Raw genomic sequence first — 23197 nt, 5'->3', positions numbered from 1 at the left:
TGGTTCCCATCCCCCTGCCATATTAGTTTAACTCCTCCCCAACAGCACTAGCAAACACTCCGAGGACATTGGTTCCGGTCCTGCCTAGGTGCAGACCGTCCGGTTTGTACTGGTCCCACCTCCCCCAGAACTGGTTCCAATGCCCCAGGAATTTGAATCCCTCCCTGCTGCACCACTGCTCAAGCCACGTATTCATCTGAGCTATCCTGCGATTCCTACTCTGACTAGCACGTGGCACTGGTAGCAATCCGGAGATTACTACTTTTGAGGCCCTACTTTTTAATTTAGCTCCTAGCTCCTTAAATTCGTCTCGGAGGACCTCATCCCATTTTTTATCTATATCGTTGGTACCAATGTGCACCATGACAACTGGCTGTTCACCCTCCCTTTTCAGAATATCGTGCACCCGCTCCGAGACTCCATGACCCTTGCCAGTTCTGTAAGCAAACATGTGTTCGTGTCCCCTCACAAAAACAGCATTAATTCTTGGATCTTACATAAAGCACAAATACACACCCAAACTTCCCTCACTTGCACTAAATATTAATTCCTGGATCTCACAGCAAACGCACATTAATCCTTCGAATGCCCTCCCTAGGAGAAATTCTAGTATTGGAAGAGGCACCCAAATGAAATACTCAAACTGAGTATACATTTTGAGATCATAGAAATTTACAGCACAGAAGGGGCCCATCGTGTCCGCGCCGACCGACCAAGAGCTATCCAGCCTAATCCCACTTTCGAGCTCTTCGTCCGTAGACCTGTAGGTTATTGCACTTTAAGTGCACATCCAAATATTTTTAAAATGTGGTGAGGCGTTCTGCCTCTACCACCCTTTTAGGCAGTGAGTTCCAGACCCCCATCACCCTCTGGGTGAAGACATTTCTCCTCATCTCCTCTAAACTTCCTCTCAATTACTTTAAATCTATACCCCCTGGTTGTTGACCCCTCTGCTAAGGGAAACATGTCTTTCCTATCCACTCTATCCAGGCCTCTCATCATTTTATACACTTCAATCAGGTCTCCCCTCAGCCGCTTCTGTTCCAAAGAAAACAGACCCATCATCTCCAATCATTCCTCATAGCCAAAATTCTCCAGTCCAGGCAACATTCTTATAAATCTCCTCTACACCCTTTCCAGTGCAGTCCCCAGTTCTTAATTTGATTTCCCTACCCCAATGATGTGAGATAGTACGACTTATACTAAGATAGTTCATGATCATAAATGAAAGGTCAAAATGTTGAGGTGCACAATGCTTTGAGAGTTGGGGAGGGCTGGGTGAGTGAAATACTTCAGGTTAAATCCACTTCTCTTTCCCCAACCTTAATGTAATTTTAGTTGAGTAAAAATCAACAGTAAAAATATGCTCCTATCTGCATAAACATTTCAAATGTTCAGTCATTGAGCAGCTGCTATGAATGATATATTGGTGAAGAATGACGACTCCACTATATGTGATGGGCCTCATCATCATAGGCTGTCCCTTGGAATCTAGGGCCTAGGAGAGCACAAAAGACAGAACTGTGAGTGTGCTGGCATGGGAGAAGAAATAATTTTGATGAGATATAAGCGAGTCATGCTATGGAGAAGGAGCATAGGAGCAGGAGTAGGCCATTTAGCCTCTCAAGCCTGTTCCGCTATTTAATGAGATCACGGTCTATCTGCGAACTACAATGGCCAACAGTATAGAAAGCAGCAGAGTGATCGAGGAATCGTAGAATTTACAGTACACAACCACCATTTGGTGTATTATGGCTATGCCAGTGCCAGTTCTAGCTTCTTTAACTGAAGCTGTCAATTTCATTTCCTTGCTCTTTCAATGTACCATTTAAAATTAATTTTCATTATTTATCCAATTCTCTATTAAATTATGTTATCGTCAATATGTTCTTCCAGTGATAATTCTGGTTATTCATCTTTTATAATTTTCAATCCTTGTATTAAAATGAAAAAAAACCTCCTTTGTAGCTAACATCAAATCCTGAGTATAATTCTATCAAATCTTCGCTGTACCATTTCCTTAGCTCTAATCTTCTTCGTACAATATGCCCACAATTTCATGCAATATTCCAATTATGGTCTAACTAATATCTTGTACAAATTCATGATAATTTTCTTGCTTCTCTATTTAGTGCCTCTCTCTATCAAACCCAGAATTGCAGTTGCCTTTTTATGGTCTATTCTACCTGCACTCGCATCTTTTAAAGATTCATGATTCTGCACTCTGTTTCTTTACTGACCATTTAGGTTTTTCTTTGTCTGTATATTGTTAAAGGAGGCACTCTTCTTTATAATTTACTCCTGAAGTCAATTAGGTTCTAAGCATTGAACATCAAGTGTCACAGAATTATTCAGTATACAGTACAACCCAGTACATGCAATAATACCTAAACATGCACATAAAAGGCAGTGCTTATAACAAAACCTGATAGTTTGGTTGAGGATTCAAACGTGTTGCAGTTCTGAGGCTTTTATGAATCTAAACACTCATTACAAACAACAACAACTTATATTTATATAATGCCTTTATAAATAAAATGTCCCAAACAGACAATATTATACATTTTTCTTATTCCCTCTATGTAACAATCCACATAATTCTGCATTACACAACTATATAAAAGTTAAAATACATCTCTTAGAATTTAATTGACATGACATAAATAACTTTTTAGTTTACTTTACTTGAGCTCTTTTTTCTATAAACCGGTACAATTCCCTTACTTTGTTATCTTATCGTTAGTTTCATTCTGTTGCATTTAATTACTATTCTACCAAGTGAAACTTTTAATTATAAGTCTGTCTTTGATTCTGTACCAGTCAATCTCCTACCGGTCTCCCATCTTCCACTCTCCGTAAACTTCTTCTCATCCAAAGCTCTGCTGCCCATATCCTGACTTGCACAAATCCTGGTCACCCATCACTCCTGTGCTTGCTGACTTACATTAACTCCCAGTCCAGCAATGCCTAACATTTAAAATTCTCATCCTTGTATTTAAATCCCTCTATAGCCTCACACCTCCCTATCTCTGTATCCTCCTCCAGCACTGCAAGACTCTCAGAACTCAATTCCAGTTTCTTGTGCATCCCCAATTTCCTTCGCCTCATCATTGGCGACAGTGTCTTCAGCTTTCTAGGCCCTAAACTCTGGAAATCCCTCACTAACTCTCCACCTCAGTGCCTTTTTAAGACACTCCTTGAACGAGTTTTTTGTCATCTGTCCTAATATCTCCTTATGCGGTTCCTGTGAAGCGCTGTTGGAGATGTTACTACATTAGTGGCACTATATAAATGCTAGTAGTTGTTATTGAAAAGGCTGAACTCTTCCCCAACCCTCCCATCCTCAATGACCTCATCATCACTGAGTCCCAACACCACCTTGACCAGAGTTTAACTGCATTAGCATTATCAACACTGGCAACAAGAGCAAGGCAGAGGATGGGTACCCTATGACTTGTGGCTCAAGGTTCAAGTCAGGAGTGTGATGGTATACTCATCACTCGGATGGATGCAACTACAACAACACTCGCAGCTTGAAAGCATCTAGGATAGAACAATTTTTTTGCATGGCGTTCCTGCCACTGAACGTAATATCCACCTCTTCCAGCACTAGTGCACTGTAGTTGTAGGACGTACTATCTACAGAATGTGCTTTCGCAACTCACCTGTCTTACTTCAACAACACTTCCCAGCCCTGCAACTTCTCCCACCAAGAAGGACAAGAGCAGCAGTATCATAGGAACAGCATTGTGTCCATGTCACACATCATATTGACTTGGACATATAGCTCCTGAAGGTCTGCTTGAACAGGGAGAAAGCATCCTTGGAAACTCGACACTTCCAACAATGTAACTGCCTCATAGTTAATTCACTGGAGTGTAAGCCTTGATTGTGCGTTCATCAAGGTGTGCGACTCAACCTCACAAACTTTTAACCATAAGGCAAGAGAGCTACCAACCTGACATTACCATAAGAAAGTGTTATTGTTATCCTACTGAGTAAATTCATTTTTCCCCCTTCCCCCTCCCCCACTCAGAATTGTGATGGTTCCCATCTGTTTAAAAAAAATATATCTATATACATCTTTTTGCATTCAGTGCACCAGGTAACAATTCAATTCATATATCATCTGTTCTTTGCAAGAAATAATTTCATTAGATTTTTTGGTCGCTTGTATTTTCCATAAATTCCAATTCTATTTTCTTGCGCAATGCTTCCCTCTGCTTAGTGCAACCTCACAACAATGCAGCTGAGATAGAAAATTTTAATGGAGCGAGCGACTAAACTTGTGTTGCACCAATAATTGGCAATCCACTGCAATCTGTATGTATGTTGAAAGAAAAAGTTCTTTTTAAAACACTTGTCTCTGTTGCAGCAGATGTTGCAATTGATTAAAGAATTGACATTACTTATTCAATTTGAAGTATGATCAACAAGTGAGATACTAGCTGAAAAATTAAGTTTTAATCCAGCCTTTCCCCTTAGGTTTAGAACAATTGTCCATAAAATATGTACATTTTCTTCAAACATCAATGAATTACAAATACTTTTGTGATCAAATTTCAAAGAATGTTCAGTAAAATGAGCATGTTACTCATCAGAAAGTAATTATCCCGGTAATGTGAGCAGGATTGAAAATGGATACCAAAATGGGGTGATGGGGGAAAGAGGTATAACAAATCTGTGTGATTTTTAATCCCATTTTTAACAATTTCTATTAAACACTGTATAATATTTCTATTTTTTCTGAATTGAAATAAAAAGTTGTTTTTAAGATCCTAGTTGATGTCTTTTTGGAGGGGAAAATGTATGTATGAGGGGGTTGGAAAAGCATATGATTGGCAACAGAATAGGGTTAAAACTTGTAATTTGCATCAGTATTAGAAAGTGGTATTGTTAAGATTGACTGTCCACACCTCACAGAAGGATTGTTTTTCTAATTTCATCAAAGTTATGTAGAGAAAACTTGCCATCTCCAGAACACCTCTTGAGACTTTCTTGATTGGGTTACCACTATAAGGCATTCAGATGAACAGTTTTGTGATTTGAGGTGGGGGATTTCAAGAGTTTAACCAATCTGATAAATCTTATGTATAATTTGTTTTCTGTAAGTCAAAGTTTTGCAATCATCAGTAGTAATTTTATCTGTTGTAGTAAAAGTTTACTTTGGTGCTGATAACTTATTCCTGGTTACACAGACGCATGATTGTGATCCATAACTTCTCGTACAATCAATTCTTTGGTTATACCCTTTTGCACTTTCTACATTGTTACATTTTGAGATATGTTGTAATGACTGATCAACGGTCAGTCTTAAATCTTTAAACTTCTTGCAGTGTAATTAAACATTACAGGAGGGGTCAAGAGAGGTGGTGGGTGTCTTCAGCGTACATGTAGAAACTGGCGCTGTGTTTTTGGATGATTTTGATGCTGAGGGGCAGCACGTAGATGAGAAATAGGAAGGAGCCAAGGATAGATCCTTGGGGGGACACCATGCATAACATTGCGGGAGAGGTAAGAGAAGCCATTGCAGGTGATTCTCTGACTATGATTAGATAGATAAGAATGGAACCAGGTGAGTGCACTCCCACCCAGCTGACTATGGTGGAGAGGCGTTGGTGGAGGATTGTGTAGTCAACAATATGAAAGGCTGCAGACAGGTCGAGAAGGACGAGGAGGGATAGCTTATCTTTGTCACAGTCACATAGGATGTCATTTGTGAATTTGATTAAGAGCCTTTTTGGTACTATGGCAGGGGCGGAAATCTGATTTGGAGGAATTCAAACATGGAGTTCCGGGAAAGATGGCCACTGATTTGGGGGGTGGAGTGGGGGGGGCGGCGATAGCATGTTCAAGGACTTTGGAGAGGAAAGTGAGGTTGGGGATGGGACGGTAGTTTGCAAGGATGGAGGGGTCAAGGGTTGTTTTTTTTTAGGAGAGGGGTGATGCCGGCAGATTTGAAGGAGAGGGGGACAGTACCTGAAGAGAGAGAACCATTAACAATATCAGCTAACATAGGAACCACGAAGGAAAGTTGGGTGGTCAGCAGTTTAGTACGATTAGTGGGAATAGGGTTGAGGTAGCATGAGGTGGGATCTCGTGGACAAGATGAGCTCTGAGTGGGCATGAGAGGAGATAGGAGAAAAACTAGAGGAAGATACGAGTTCAGGACTTGTGCAGGGGAGAACCTTGGAGTAATTTTGGCCTGGTGGGTGAGGGGAAGGGAGGGAAACAGCAGAGATAGGTGATTGGATGGTCTCAATCTTAGTGACAAGTCCATGAGCTCCAGGAATAAATGTTCTTGTCAGCCATAATGGAAGACCAATAGAATGAGATTCTTTACCAAGATCATAAAAATTAGAGTTGTTGGAGAAAGTGAGTCAAAAGGACCTTCAGGATGAAAGAGAGTGGGAAAGTTATGAAATAAACATTTGGCAATGATCAGTTGAGATGGAGGTTGAACTCATCGAGGATAAGAAGTCGCTTGGTGCAGAGGCTGAGGGCGGAAAGCAGTGAAGATATCTGGGTAAGATACTTGGGTGGGCGGTAGTGAACGAGGATTTTAACAAGGCGAGATGCTCAGAGAAGGAGAAAGTGCCAGAGGGGTAAGGGGACAGACCAAGGTGTGATTTGGTGATAAGAGCCACACCGCCACCACGATGGTTTGGGCAGAGCAAGTGGTGGAAGGTATAGCCAGGCAGGGAGGCTTCATTTAGGGGGAAGGTGTCATCACCCATCAGCCAGGTTTCTGTTGATGCAATCATCCACAATGAGCTCATGGATGGCAAGGGTCTTGTTCACAAGTGAGCAGACATTCAGGAGGGAGATGCATAATCACCCAGATGATTCACCCAAGTGTTCAAGAATATAATTCCAGAGGTCCATACAATGACAACAAGATGATTATAGGACAGTCATGCTAAAAACTGCACTGGCATTTTTGGAATAGACTAGAGTTTTCAAAGATAGACAATTTGAGTTAACCTAAGCTTCTGTAACTTTTTAAAAAGTATTGAAGTAAGGGAAGTAAAAGGGTAACAGGAATCCTTTTTCTTAAGGATAGGGGAAACTCAACCATATTTCCAAGAGGAAGCAAAGCAAAGTGAAAATAAGGATTGAAGAGACAGCTTAGGACAAGGATAAGTTTGGGGCATATATCTTGAAGCTGATGGGAGTGAAACCATTAGGATCAGAGGTCGAGTGGTGCAGAGAGCAGAGGATCCAATCAATCTGGCAGGAATAAATGTTCTTGTCAGCCATAATGGAAGACCAATAGAATGAGATTTTTTACCAAGATCATAAAAATTAGAGTTGTTGGAGAAAATGACCTTCAGGATGAAAGAGAGTTGGAAAGTTATGAAAGAAACATTTGGCGAGGGACAGGATGATAGGAACTGATGCTTTTCAATAAAATTGTCTTTAGCATCTCTAATAGTTGATTCCCAAAATTATGAACAGAAATAAAGTTGGCTTAGGATGCTTCAGATGTATTAGGCAACATTATTTCGGAGATATAGTAGATCTGGCAGATGGAGAAGAGTGAGATGCAACAGCAGTACTGTTTAAAATTAATGTAATGCTGACTGCATGATAATTCCTCTCTGATGATTTTCTGTTCCCATAGAAAATAAGTTCCATCTTTACATCACTTCATTGAATATTTAGTGTTTCTTGACGAGCAGGACATGATTTCAATTGGCTCAATTTCCTGAAAAATTGCAGAACATACCAATTTGCCATTTGGAACGTATATTCCCTGCCACCTGTTCCCACTGTCTTTCACCAGTGGGAGTTGTTTCAGGAGTTTGTTTATTGTAGAGAAAAGCCATAATCGGGGTGTTCAGTGTCTTTTCACACGGGGTGAAAGTGATCATCGCTGGACTTGGGTGTTTATAGAAGATAGATATTCTGATGAAAGGTCATCGACCTGAAACGCTAGCTCTGTTTTTCTCTCCATAGATGCTGCCTCATCTGCTGAGTATTTCCAGCATTCCCTGTTACTATTTCAGATTTCCAGCATCTGCAGTATTTACTTTTGTATTAATGGTACATTACCCTGTGTTTCAACTAGTCTTTACATGTCCACAACCCTTATGACAATTAAGTTAATTAAGCAATGTGGCATCTCCATGGTTCCTGCAGTTCGTGCTGATCTTCGGGTTTTGTTTAAGGCTTGCAGTGTGTGCCAGATAAAAGTACTGGATGCTGCTAGAGCTGTAATTTGCATGGGTGTTTTGAATTTAAGCTGTAGCTGTGCAAAGAAGCTTGCAAATGTAAACACAAATTTTGCTAATTCATGCATGTAACAAAACTATGCATATCTATGGAAAACAGAACATGCAGTACAAGATATGACACAATGCTAATTGCCACACAGCATGATTGAAATCTGCCGAACAGCTAAGATGGTTTTGGAGACAATTGGACATTGTGCTTCTATGGCTGAAAGAAAATCTTATTCATGCAGTTGGACACTATTGCAAAAGATTGCGAGATTATCCGGCTGAGTTTAAAGCTCTGTGACATCTCTTGAGGCATTCAGCCATCCGTTTTCACAGTGATGAGACACAGCCATAGAAATCATTACATTTTTATTATTGACATTTACGCAATATCATCTACGATCAGTAAAATTACCATCTCCTATTCAAAAATTATCCACCTTTTTTTTTTCCCTTCAAAACTTAAATGACTTCCTTTTGTGCCAGTCACATTATCTCTGAAAATACTGTTTAAAAACTTCTGTCTTGTACATTTTCAAAAAATTAGAAGATGTTTGTTTATTTTTTTTAAATATTAGTGTTTTACATAAACGTGACAATTCTGTGATGGTTTATAGTAGCTGAGTATTTGTGTGTTAGACTTCTAGAAAATTTGCAAAGTGGAATGCACGCACGCAATTTTCTTGCAAAATGCATATTTTATTTAAATAGTTGATTTCCCATTGCATTAAAAGACATGGGGCCCAAGTTTCGAGCCGCGCCTAGAACGGCGCAGTCCCGACCTGGACGCCCGTTTCTCGCGCCACAAAGTGCGCCTAAAAAAAACTTCCAGATTCTCCGGCTCCCTGCAGGTCGTTTGCAGCTGGGCGCGGCGCAGCACGAGCTGTAGGGGGCGGAGCCAGGTCCCTGCGCTGAAAACAGTGCCGGGACCTCTGCACATGCGCGCTACAGTGGGCGCGCAAGTGCAGTAGCTCCAGGCGCCCAAAACTGTGTGGGAGGGGCCGAAGCACGCAGCCCCTAGCCCTGGCCGAATGGCCTCACTGGGGCTGCGTGAATAAGGCTCCTCCCACGCCCAGCTCCTGCTTCCTCCCGACCCGACTCGACTCCCGCTTCCCGCCCCCCGCCTCCGGACCGGACCCGACCTGACCTCCCTCCCCCCGACCTGACCTCCCTCTCCCTCACTCCCTCCACCCGACCCGAACCGAACCGACCTCCCTCCCACCACCCCCCCGACCCAACCCAACCCAACGCCACCTACCTGTAAATCTGGTGCTGGGGATGGGCCCTGCCCGAAGTCTCGGGCCCGTCTGGGCCTGGCCCGTTCAGCCTCCCTCCCCCTTCTCATTTCCCCTCCCCTCCCTCCCCCTTCTCCTTTCCTCCCCCCGTCCCCCCCCCTTCTCCCCCCGTCCCCCCCCCTTCTCCCCCCGTCCCCCCCCCTTCTCCCCCCGTCCCCCCCCCTTCTCCCCCCGTCCCCCCCCCTTCTCCCCCCGTCCCCCCCCCTTCTCCCCCCGTCCCCCCCCCTTCTCCCCCCGTCCCCCCCCCTTCTCCCCCCGTCCCCCCCCCTTCTCCCCCCGTCCCCCCCCCTTCTCCCCCCTTCTCCCCCCTTCTCCCCCCGTCCCCCCCCCTTCTCCCCCCGTCCTCCCCCCTTCTCCCCCCGTCCCTCCCCCTTCTCCCCCCGTCCCTCCCCCTTCTCCCCCCGTCCCTCCCCCTTCTCCCCCCGTTTCTCCCCCGTCCCTCCCCCTTCTCCCCCTTCTCCCCCCGTCCCTCCCCCTTCTCCCCCCGTTTCTCCCCCGTCCCTCCCCCTTCTCCCCCTTCTCCCCCCGTCCCTCCCCCTTCTCCCCCCCCGTCCCTCCCCCTTCTCCCCCCCCGTCCCTCCCCCTTCTCCCCCCCCCTCGCTCCCCCTGCGCCCCCCCCTCTCTCCCTCTACCCCCCTCCTCCCCCTCCCCTCGCTATCAGAAACACAAACACTGACAGAGTGAGAGAGACACACACAGACAGACTGACAGAGAGATAGAGACACTGACAGAGACACACTGGGGTGGGGGTGGGCATCCCAGCACGCTGTTGGAGGGCTCCCGGCGCTGCAGTCGGTAAGTAGAAAATGTTTTAGTTATTGATTTAAAAAAAAAATTATTTCTTATTAAATTTTTTTTGATTGATTTATTGGTTGATGTTTTTATCATTTATTATTGATGATGGCTCTTTATTTGTAAAACTGAAGTGTTTAATGTTTGTAAACTTCCCTTTAAACCCCCCCCCCCACCCATTCCCTACGCCTGATTTGTAACCTTCGCCTGATTTTCTAAAGTGTTGACAAGGTTTTTTCGAGCGTACAAAAATCTTCACTTACTACATTCTAAGTTAGTTTAGAGTAAGTTTTCACTGACGAAACTTTGAAAACAGGCGTAAGTGGCCGGACACGCCCCCTTTTGAAAAAAAAATTCTGTTCCAAAGTGAAACTGTTCTAACTGACTAGAACTGGAGCAAACTAAATGGCGAGAATTCCGATTTCTAAGATACTCCGTTCTACACCAGTTGCTCCTAAAAATCAGGAGCAAATCATGGGGAAACTTGGGGCCATAAGTTCTCCTGTTGCAATGGGGTCTCTGAATTTTAGGAGTATTTGGATGGACTGCTGTTTGGGAGAATGTTAGGGCAAGTAGGTTGTGAGAATAGGAAGATGGATGAGGAGCATGGTGGAAGCAGGTGGTGTCCTGAGGTTGGCAGAATTTTATGGGGGCTGGCTTTGAAAGCACGAACTGCAGGAGCCATGGAGATGCCACATTGCTTAATGAACTTAATTGTCATAAGGGTTGTGGACATGTAAAGACATGGAAGACCTAGGCACTGGGGTAGGAAATAAGAGTTGGAATGAAGTATTAAATAAAGTTTAACATATTTTCTGAAGTTAAATAACTAGAAATATTGGCGTGGAAAATTTGTAAAATGGAAATACATAGATGACAGCAGAGTTTGTGAAAAGAAGAGCCTTGCGATTCCTGATTCACTGAGGCAGAAAGGCATTGAGAGCTGAAGGCACAATGCCAGCTGGAAGGATTTGGTGATTGGGGCAAGGAGGAAAGAGTCTTTTAAATTTAAAACAAATATATTAATGGGATGTGGGTGTCGCTGGCAAGGCCAGTATTCATTGCCCATCCCTACTTGCCCTTGAGAAGGTGGTGGTGAGCCATCTTGAACCGCTGCAGTCCGTGTGGTGAAGGAACTCCCACAGTGCTGTTAGGGAGGGAATTCCAGGATTTTGACCCAGCGACAGTGAAGGAATGGCAATATATTTCCAAGTCAGGATGCTGTATGACTTGCAGAGGAACTTGGAGGTGGTAGTGTTCCAATGCGTTTGCTGCCTTTGTCATTCTTAGTGGTAGGGGTTGCAGGTTTGGGAGGTTCTGTTGAAGAAGCATTGGCGAATTGCTGCAGTGCATCTTGTAGATGGTACATACTGCAGCCACGGTGCGCCGGTGGTGGAGGGAATGAATATTTATGGTGGTCGATGGGTGCCAATCAAGCGGGCTGCTTTGTCCTGGATGATGTCGAGCTGCTTGAGTGTTGTTGGAGCTGCACTCATCCAGGCAAGTGGAGAGTGTTCCGTCACACTCCAGACTTGTGCCTTGTAGATACTGGAAAGGCTTTGGGGAGTCGGGAGGTTAGTCACTCGCCACAGAATACCCAGCCTCTGACTTGTTACTGTAGCCACAGTATTTATGTGGCTGGTCCAGTTAAGCTTCTCTCAATGATGACCCTCAGGATGTTGATGGTGGGAGATACGTCAATGGTAATGCTATTGAATATCAAGGGGAGGTAGTTAGACTCTCGCTTGTTGGAGATAGTCATTGCCTGTCACTTGTGTGGTGAGAATGTTACTTTCCACTTATCAGCCCGAGCCTGAATGTTGTTCAGGTCTTGCTGCATGTGGGCACGGACTGCTTCGTTATCTGAGGAATTGCAAATGGAACTGAACACTGCAATTATCAGCGAACATCCCACTTTTGACCTTATGATGGAGGGAAGGTCATTGATGAAGCAGCTAAAGATGGTTGGGCCTAGGACACAGCCCTGAGGAATTCCTGCAGCAATGTCCTGGGGCTGAGATGATTGGCCTCCAACAACCACAACCATGTTTCTTTGTGCGAGGCATGACTCCAGCCAGTGGAGTTTTTCCTCTGGTGCCCGTTTACTTCAATATTACTAGGGCTCCTTGGTGTCACACGGTCAGATGGAAGTACTAGATAGAGACATAGACACTTACTGATGCAGACGTACTGAGCATATGTGAAGAAGAGGGAAGAAGAAAACCCAAATGCAGGAATGAATGAGCATGCAAAGCCGAGGCACGGAACAGCAATGCCCAATCCTGCTTTTCTCACAGCTAAATGCTTTTTTTGCTCTAGTCTGCATGTTTAAACTTGACAATATCCTGTTTATTTTAAATTGGTTAAACCCTCCATAAAAATTCCAGATGGAGAAATGTCTCTCAGATGCATTATGTAGCTATGCTAATATCAAAAGCAATAGTTTCAGGCTGTTAGTAACTGCTTCTAGTTTGCCAGCTAAGGCGGTGGAAAGGAATTTAGAGAAATATTGTGAATGATTTCATTGGTAGCCCTTCATCATCTTTCTATTTGTGACTGGTTGCTGTTTTTTGATCATTAGTTTTCATATCTGCTTATGCTTTGTTCATTCATAGGTTAAGTTGTGATTTGATTTTATAATTGGGTGCAAGGTAATGACGTTTATTTTTTTGTTGTGCGTTTTTCCTTGGCCTTATGTACACCTTGCATGTGTGATAAAGTGTGGCACTATCAATTCTGACATTTTTGAATTATGTGTGTGGATGTGTTCTCGATGCAAGACTTTTATTTACATAGACATTTATTTACATCGACATTTCTTCTTTTTCTTCTTCAGGCTCCCTACTCTTGCCCAACATAAAGGATGGGTCTCCAGATTGCTTAAAGGTCTTTTTCTGATGTCATTGTATATCCAGCTGATAGGAAGTGTGAAAGAGTTGCTTGGGGTTATTTTTCTTCCCTACAGTATCACGAAGATGGTGCCACTTCTAATTAATTTAAAATGTATTGATTTTAAATAGTCTGAATTTTTTTTTGTTTCATGTGTTGCTGTAACATGTAGCTGCTACAGATAATATTTTCTAAATTGGTTTTGTTTCTTTCCAGTCCAAGGATAAAATGATGCGAGGTTCCCGAAGAGGCTGTGTTAGACTGAGGGTGAGTATGAGATATTGCACTATTGCTAGATACTTAGAATCTGATTGTCAACCCATCAAAAGAGATTTCATAACATTAGGGCCGTAGGTTGTCCTCGTCTATTTTTTGTTGTTTTTCTCTAGTCTCTAATTTTATTCCCATCATTCCCTGTCTGATTTCATCTCACACATGAGACCCCATTTCCACTTGTCTGCTGGCCAATTTACCTTCCTGGCTCCAAAGCTAGCTGACATTGTAAATGGTTCCTTCACCCCTTCATTACCTCCTTTCTCAAAAAAAAACGCACTCAACCCCTGTACTCTTCCAAATTACTGCCTTCATTGCCAACCTCCCATTCCTGTCCAAAGTACTTGAACTGGTTGTGGCCTCCTAAATCTGTACCCATCTCGCCTGCAATTCCATGTTTGTTTGAATCTTTCCAGTCAGATTTCCACAGCACCAAAATGGACCTAACGGAAGTCAGAAACTATGGGGTTGAAATTCCGTTTCTAACGCCACCCGCTAGTGCTTACCGTCGGCGGAGATCGGGTTCCTCAGCTCACGGCAAATTTAGTTGGGTGGTGGGGGCGGCGCCAAGAGGTACCGCTGTGCGATCTGCCCCCACCCATGTGGTGATATCATCGAGCGTGCAACGCCCCCTTGGCATCGTGGCTGCGAAATTAGATTGGTACGGTGGCCTTACCGGCAGGCGTTTGTACTGTCTGGAAAAGCTGTCGGGACATCGGGGATCCCGGAGCGGTAGCATCCAGAGATTGAGGTAAGTTGTTATCTTTAATTTTTTTTCAGCATTTATGTATTAATGGCACCAGTGGGAAAGTGTGGGTGTGGGCCCGTTACATTTTTGGAAACTTTGTTTTTTCTTCTTTTTTTCCGACTTGCATGCTGGCAGCCTACCGTTGGGAAATTCGGTCGGCCTCCTGAGCTACCGTTCTGTTAGCGCCCGAGGATGAGTGTGCAATGCCACTTTTAGCGCTGCTCTCTCATCTTTGGGCAGCAAAACTGAATTTGTCAGTTTGAGGCGATGATTGCCGGCTGGTGTTAAAATCTCCACTCAGCCGGTGTCACCGCCTCAAAAACGGCGATACCGAGGTTCGACCCCTATATTCTCTGAGACTGTGGTGCATTATCTTTCCTTGTCTACCTCAACTTCTGCAGCCTTTGATACAGAGTACCACACCAATGCCTTTCTGCAGTTGTCCAGCTTTAGAGGGGAACTGTCCTCATTTTGTTCCACTCTTACGCTCCGCATGTGGCCAGCACCTCCAGCAATGACTTCTCTTCCCAGCACTGCACGTTGCCTTTGGAACCCCTAAGAATCTATCTATGGTTCTGATCTCTTCCTCATCTACATGTTGCTCCTTGGCTACTCTACCTCTTCACTATCTCTCTTGATCCCTTTACTGCATCTGTGCTGTCGGACTGTAAACATTGGGTAGATCAAAGCCACTGCTTTCGGTCCCATTCTATCACTCTCCCTGGCTATGGTCTCTGGCTGAACCATACTGTTCACAACATTGGCATCCTATTTGAACCCAAGCTGAGCTTCCCCTTATTCTGTCCACTACGGGGCACAATGAACATGATCTTTACGGTGCGACAACTGCAAGAGAAATGCAGGGGACAACACCAACCCTTCTTTGACCTTACAGAGGCCTTCGACATTGTTAACCATGAGGGACTATGGAGCGTCCTCCTCCATTTTGGCTGCCCCCAAAAGTTTGTCGCCATCCTCCGCCTGCTCCACGACGACATGCAAGCCGTGATCCTGACCAACGGATCCACCACAGGCCCAATCCACATCCGCACCGGGGTCAAGCAGGGCTGCGTCATCGCGCCAACCATCTTCTCGCTGCAATATTCCACCTCACGCTCCACAAGCTCCCCGCTGGAGTGGAACGAAACTACAGAACCAGTGGGAACGTATTCATCACAACTATTGCCCGCTTCAACCCCTACTTCATCCATGCCTTTGTCACCTCCAAACTCGATTATTCCAATGTTCTCCAAGCCATCCTTCAATCCTTCACCTCAATAAACCAGCTCATCCAAAATTCTGCATATCCTGTCCCATTGCCTGTCACGCTTGACTTATATTGACTCTCAGTCCCTCTTCACCTCACATTTAAAATGTTTATCCTTGTGTTTAAATGCCAATGGCCTTTCCCACCCTATCTCTGCAACCTCCTCCATCGCTACAACCCTCTCCAAGCCCTCGTTTCCTCTGACTCCGGCCACTAGGCATCCCCCCTCCCTTCGCCCCATCTTTGGGTGGTCGTGTCCTTCAGCTGCCTCACACAATCTGGAATTCCCTTGTAATTGCACATTGAGAGAAATTGATAACTGTTACTAGATTGAGTACTATGAGGACATCTGGTAACCAATCATTGACGCCCAAGGTTCTGTTGTTTTAGGTGGCCAATTAGTAAGATGAATGTGAAACATTTTGTAATTATGACCGACTAGATGGATATTGGTCTCGATTGGAGTTATTCACAAACTGATTTTCCTTCTTGGCACATATCTGGATTGGCATCCAGGCTGATTCTGAATACCAATTTCTAGGTTTTTTAATAGATAGAGTAGCTTTCTAATTCATCCTTAGCTATAAGCATTATAGAAGCTGCCTGTGAACGTAGGAACTGGAGTAGGCCATTCAACCCCTGCAGCTTATTCCATTATTCAATTAGATCATGGCTGATCTGTACCTCAACTCCATTTACCTGCCTTTGTTCCATATTCCTTGACCACTTTGCCTAACAAAGTTGTCAAGGATTGATCTCCGTGTTGAAAATTTCAATTGACTCAACATCCACAACTTTTAAGGGAGCGATTTCCAAATTCTCACTACACTTTGTGTGGAAAAAGTGCTTTCTGATTTCACTTCTAATTTTAAGATTATGCCCTTGTGGTTTGGATTTCCCCTACCAGAGGAAATATATGAAACATAAGAACATAAGAAATAGGAGCAGGAATAGGCCACACGGCCTTTCGTGCCTGCTCCGCCATTTAATACGATCATGGTTGATCTGATCATGGTTGATCCGATCATGGACTCAGTTCCACTTCCCTGCCCGCTCCCCATAGCCCCTTATTCCCTTCTTGGTTACGAAACTGTCTATCTCTGTCTTAAATGTATTCAATGACCCACCTTCCACAGCTCTCTGAGGCAGCGAATTCCACAGATTTACAATCCTCTGAGAGAAGAAATTCCTCCTCATCTCAGTTTTAAATGGGCGGCCCCTTATTCTAAGATTATGCCCCCTAGTTCTAGTCTCCCCTATTAGTAGAAACATCCTCTCTGCATCCACCTTGTCAAGCCCCCTCATAATATACGTTTCGATAAGATCACCTCTCATTCTTCTGAATTCCAATGAGTAGAGGCCCAACCTACTCAACCTTTCCTCATAAGTTAACCCCCTCATCTCTAGAATCAACCTAGTGAACCTTCTCTGAACTGCCTCCAAAGCAAGAATATCCTTTCTTAAATATGGAAACCAAAACTGTATGCAGAATTCCAGGTGTGGCCTCACCAATACCCTGTATAACTGTAGCAAGACTTCCCTGCTTTGTACTCTATCCCCTTTGCGATAAAGGCCAAGATTCCATTGGTCTTCCTGATCACTTGCTGTACCTGCATATTAACCTTTTGTGTTTCATGCACCAGGAGCCCCAGGTCCCGCTGTACTTTGCAATTTTTCTCCATTTAAATAATAACTTACTCTTTGATTTTTTTTCCTGCCAAAGTGCATAACCTCACACTTTCCAACATTATACTCCATCTGCCAAATTTTTGCCCACTCACTCAGCACTGTAACTTGTCCATGGCCAATATATCTTTCCTGAGGTTTGTTCCCAAAATTGAATAGTACTCCAGATGGGGTCTGACCAAGGCTCTATGCAACTGTAGCATCCCTTCCTCACTTTTGAATTCCAATCCCTTTGGGATAAAGACCAACATTCCATTAGCCTTTTTGATGACTTTTTGTACCTGTGCACGAGCTTTCACCGATTTGTGTACATGCACGCCTAAATGTCTTGGCTCCTCCACAGCTCCTAGATTCTCACCAGTAAGAAAATATTCCAATTTGTCTTTCTCAGACCCAAACTTGGGTATACAACTCTGTATTCCTTTATCCAAGTCATTCATATATGGTGAAAATCTCAGGCCCCAATACAGATCCCTGGGAAATACCACTTGTCACATCCCACCAATCAGAACAAACCCGTTATCCTAACTCTACATCTCCTACCTCCTAATCAATTGCCAACCCATGTCACATGTCCAATTCCATGCACATTTTTGGTAACCTCTTGTGCATAAACTTATCAAATGCCTTCTGGCAGTCCATATAGATGCTCATCCATAGAGGCTCCCTGATCCAATATGCCAGTGACCTTCTCAAAAAATTCAACTAAATTAGTCAGACATGACTTGCCCTTCATGAATCCATGCTGATTCTAATCAGCTGATGCTTGTTCAAGTGCTCAGTCACTTTATTTCTGATAGATCCCAGTAGCTTCCCCTCAGTTGATAAACTGACAGATTTGTAGTTATCTGGTTTCTCCCATCCTCCCTTTTTGTAATTTTCCAATAAAAAAACACAATTCCTGAATCTAGAGAGCTTTGGACAATTATGAGTAATGAATCTGCAATTTCCTAATTTCTTTTAATACTCCGGGGCGGTAGCTGTCAGATCCTGTGGATTTCTCTCTGCTTTCCTGATGTTTACTTCTCACTGAACATAAGAACATAAGAACATAACATAAGAACATAAGAATTAGGAACAGGAGTAGGCCATCTAGCCCCTCGAGCCTGCTCCGCCATTCAATAAGATCATGGCTGATCTGGTCGTGGACTCAGCTCCACTTACCCGCCCTCTCCCCGTAACCCTTAATTCCCTTATTGCTTCAAAATCTATCTATCTTTGACTTGAAAACATTCAATGAGCTAGCCTCAACTGCTTCCTTGGGCAGAGAATTCCACAGATTCACAACCCTCTGGGAGAAGAAATTCTTTCTCAACTCGGTTTTAAATTGGCTCCTCCGTATTTTGAGGCTGTGCCCCCTAGTTCTAGTCTCCCCTACCAGTGGAAACAACCTCTCTGCCTCTATCTTGTCTATCCCTTTCATGATTTTAAATGTTTCTATAAGATCACCCCTCATCCTTCTGAACTCCAAGGAGTAAAGACCCGGTCTACTCAATCTATCATCATAAGGTAACCCCCTCATTTCTGGAATCAGCCTAGTGAATCGTCTCTGTACCTCTTCCAAAGCTAATATATCCTTCCTTAAGTAATGTGACCAAAACTGCACGCAGTACTCCAGGTGCGGCCTTACCAATACCCTATACAGTTGCAGCAAGACCTCCCTGCTTTTGTACTCCATCCCTCTTGCAATGAAGGCCAACATTCCATTCGCCTTCCTGATTACCTGCTGCACCTGCAAACTAACCTTTTGGGATTCATGCACAAGGACCAAAAAGAGTTTCATGCACAAGGACCCCCAGGTCCCTCTGCACCACAGCATGTTGTAATTTCTCCCCATTCAAATAATATTCCCTTTTACTGTTTTTTTTCCCAAGGTGGATGACCTCATACTTTCCGACATCGTATTCCATCTGCCAAACCTTAGTCCATTCGCTTAACCTATCCAAATCTCCTTGCAGCCTCTGTGTCCTCTACACAACCCGCTTTCCCATTAATCTTAGTGTCATCTGCAAATTTTGTTGTACTACACTCTGTCCCCTCTTCTAGGTCATCTATGTATATTGTAAACAGTTGTGGTCCCAGCACTGATCCCTGTGGCACACCACTAACCACTGATTTCCAACCGGAAAAGGACCCATTTATCCCGACTCTCTGCTTTCTGTTCGCCAGCCAATTCTCTATCCATGCTAATACATTTCCTCTGACTCCGCGTACCTTTATCTTCTGCAGTAACCTTTTGTGTGGCATCTTATCGAATGCCTTTTGGAAATCTAAATACACCTCTATCCACCATGTTCGTTATATCCTCAAAGAATTCCAGTAAGTTAGTTAAACATGATTTCCCTTTCATGAATCCTTGCTGCATCTGCTTGATTGCACTATTCCTATCTAGATGTCCCGCTATTTCTTCCTTAATGATAGTTTCAAGCATTTTCCCCACTACAGATGTTAAACTAACCGGCCTATAGTTACCTGCCTTTTGCCTGCCCCCTTTTTTAAACAGAGGCGTTACATTAGCTGCTTTCCAATCCGCTGGTACCTCCCCGGAGTCCAGAGAATTTTGGTAGATTATAACGGATGCATCTGCTATAACTTCCGCCATCTCTTTTAATACCCTGGGATGCATTTCATCAGGACCAGGGGACTTGTCTACCTTGAGTCCCATTAGCCTGTCCAGCACTACCCCCCTAGTGATAGTGATTGTCTCAAGGTCCTCCCTTCCCACATTCCTGTGGCCTGCAAATTTTGGCATGGTTTTTGTGTCTTCCACTGTGAAGACGGAAGCAAAATAATTGTTTAAGGTCTCAGCCATTTCCACATTTCCCATTATTAAATCCCCCTTTTCATCTTCTAAGGGACCAACATTTACTTTAGTCACTCTTTTCCGTTTTATATATCTGTAAAAGCTTTTACTATCTGTTTTTATGTTTTGCGCAAGTTTACCTTCGTAATCTATCTTCCCTTTCTTTATTGCTTTTTTAGTCATTCTTTGCTGTTGCTTAAAATTTTCCCAATCCTCTAGTTTCCCACTAACCTTGGGCCACCTTATAGGCATTGGTCTTTGATTTGATACTTTCCTTTATTTCCTTGGTTATCCACGGCTGGTTATCCCTTCTCTTGCCGCTCTTCTTTTTCACTGGAATATATTTTTGTTGAGCACTATGAAAGAGCTCCTTAAAAGTCCTCCACTGTTCCTCAATTGTGCCACCGTTTAGTCCTTGTTTCCAGTCTACTTTAACCAACTCTGCCCTCATCCCACTGTAGTCCCCTTTGTTTAAGCATAGTACGCTCGTTTCTGACACAACTTCCTCATTCTCAATCTGTATTACAAATTCAACCATATTGTGATCACTCATTCCGAGAGGATCTTTTACAAGGAGCTCGTTTATTTTTCCTGTCTCATTACACAGGACCAGATCTAAGATGGCTTGTGAATGATGATTCCATAACCAAAGAGCATGTTCTGGTACTCTGCTTAAGTAATCATTGTGCCTGTGTGAGCCTTGACCTTGAGCATTGGCGGCATGCTCAACATGGAGGCATCATAGCTAAATCTGATCCTGACATCCACACACACATGCTTCTAACATAGGTGGATAGCAATTAAACACAGGAACCGTACTGTCAGTCATGATCATATTGAATAGTGGTGCAGGCTTGAAGAGCCGAATTGCCTACAACTGCACCTATTTTCTATGTTTCTATGTACCTTGTTTCTCCCTTCTCTCTTTCTCTCACCCCCCCACTCCCATCCATCCCAGGGGCATTTATACCAAGTATAATGCCGTTAGTGCAGCCTTGGCTGATGCCCGTTAACTCAGCACAGACTGGCTGTTAAACCTGGAATCTTCCTCCTTTCGCTTGGCTCAGTTACTCACAGGATATATTTGCTGAGCTGTTGAGAGAGCAATTACAGATCTCTTTCTTACCCACATTTCATTTCCTCTCTTTATAATATTTCTGCTTTTTAAAACTACATTCCATTAAATGATTCCATTTTTTTTCAAATTATGGCGTATAACTAAATTTAAATGTCTAAATTAAGTTTTTAAGCAAAGAAATCCCAAATTGCATACTTCTGAATATCATGATTAAATTTATCCCTTAAATCGTCTTTTTGCAAAAATGGAGAGACCAACAAAAGCAGTCACTTAACATCAAAACTATTATTGATTTTTTAATTTAAAAGCAAGAGACAGAAGGCAGATGAATTTGGAGATTTGTGCTTTCTTGTGTTTATATTTAGAATAAACAAAATGGCTCCCAATTGCACATGTACCAGTAGCACCGGATTCCTGTATTCTTCTGAATTGCATTAAAATAAAGTTCACACTTAAAATCCTGATTTTCCCACCCACCCATTGACCCTCTTTCCCAACTGCTGCCTCCCACCCTCGGATCATAACCGAGTGGTTCTGCAAATGTATACATCCATTAATTTTTTTAAAGAAACTAAGACAGTGACATGAAAGGGCTTGAAATGAGCAAAACCGAAGGAATGTCGCTGACAAACCGAAATAGTGCTAGACAGACAATAAATAGACACCGCTGCAGATAAACTCTATACTGGTGCATCCTAAATAAAAAATGGTCAGTTGTTATGTTAGTAATACTCAGTGTGCTTCACTGGACTAGTAGGGCAAAAATCTACATCGAACAAATAGACTGGCGCAAAAATGGTCAAGCCAAGCAAAAAATATTGGAGCGTCAAAATATTTGAAACGTATGTAATTTCACTGGTAATCAAAGAAATAGCCGAGTGGGGGAAGATCAGGTCAGTGGGGCGATTGGAAAGGTGGGGGGGCGCGATCGGAAGGGTCGGAGGGGGGGTGAGATCGGAAGGGTCTGGGGGTGAGATTGGAGGGGATGAGATCGGAAGGGTTGGGGTGGGGGTTGAGATTAGAAAGACCAGGGGGTGGGGGGAGTGAGATCGGAAGGGCCGGCGTGGGGGGCGGGGGGGGGAGTGAGATTGGAAGTGTCGGGGTGGGGAGATCGGAAGGGTCGGGGGGTAGGGGGTGGGGTGGGGAGTGAGATTGGAAGTGTCGGGAGGGGGGAGTGAGATTGGAAGTGTCTGGGTGGGGAGATCGGAAGGGCCGGGGGCGGGGGGGAAGATCGGAAGGGCCGGCGGGGGGTGGGGGGGGGGGGGGATGGGGAGAGTGAGATTGGAAGTGTGGCGGGGAGTGGAGGGGGAAGTGAGATTGGAAGTGTCGGGGTGGGGGAGATCGGAAGAGTCGGTGGGAGGTGCGATTGGAAAATGTACCTGGGGTACGTAGAAGGAGGGAGGGAGGGATTGGAAAGACCGGCTGGGGGTGGGGGGGGGGAGGTGAGAATCGTGGCTCAGTGGGGTGTCCGGTGATGTGGGGAGGGGGAAAGTAAAGGCGTGGGCGGGCAGGAGCAGCTAAGCGGGATCCCCCCGACCCCCCATGTCTTGGTTTCATTAAACCGGAAGTGGGCGGGTTTGAGGCAGGTTGGGGTTGGGTTTGAAATTTTTAACATCCGACCCAAACCCACCTGTTTTGGGGGGTTAAAATTCCCCTCTAAATGTCAAAGCAAGGAGCATGGCCCATGCGGCCGGCCAATGTCGAGAGCAGCATCGGTAAAGGTGACCACACAGCAAAATGGGAAAACAAAAGATGTCAAAAATGATGGGGGAAACAAAACAGAAGTAAGTCACACCGAAGGGTCACCAGCCAGAGAAAGAAATAGCAGAGGATGAGGAAAGTGACAAAACCCAACGTGAAGCAAGCAGGAAAAGTGTCAAAGAATTGAAAATGCAACATGGTGTGACACATATCCAGACAACACCCTTCCGCTCAAGCAGAAACCAACTGGATCGACCATGGCGGGAGCACTAGTCAAACCACACCCCCCACCACCCGAAACAGAATTAGATACCGGATTCCTTTCTCCCCTCCCCACCCAAGAACACGATCAACACCAAACCCCATGTAAAACACAAATCACTGCTGGACCCCCTTACACACAGACAAAATCTGGTAAAACCCACCCTCCACTGAAACCTGAG

At 44.2% G+C, this 23197-nt stretch overlaps 1 protein-coding gene across 3 annotated transcripts in view; it reads left to right on the top strand.

The window, feature by feature from the left end:
• The window catches only part of osbpl9 (oxysterol binding protein-like 9), a 238513-nt gene that overhangs the window by 5989 nt on the left and 209327 nt on the right, over nucleotides 1-23197 (top strand). For all 3 annotated transcript variants that reach the window (XM_070886876.1, XM_070886877.1, XM_070886875.1), the window contains exon 2: nucleotides 13415-13465. In XM_070886876.1, the coding sequence (XP_070742977.1) occupies nucleotides 13415-13465 (51 nt within the window). The remainder of the gene's footprint in view (nucleotides 1-13414; nucleotides 13466-23197) is intronic.

The sequence above is a fragment of the Pristiophorus japonicus genome, chromosome 8 (assembly GCF_044704955.1).
Source record: "Pristiophorus japonicus isolate sPriJap1 chromosome 8, sPriJap1.hap1, whole genome shotgun sequence".
NCBI lineage: Eukaryota > Metazoa > Chordata > Chondrichthyes > Pristiophoridae > Pristiophorus > Pristiophorus japonicus.
Note: the sequence above shows the minus strand (reverse complement) of the source record. Positions and strands in the feature narration are given on the sequence as shown.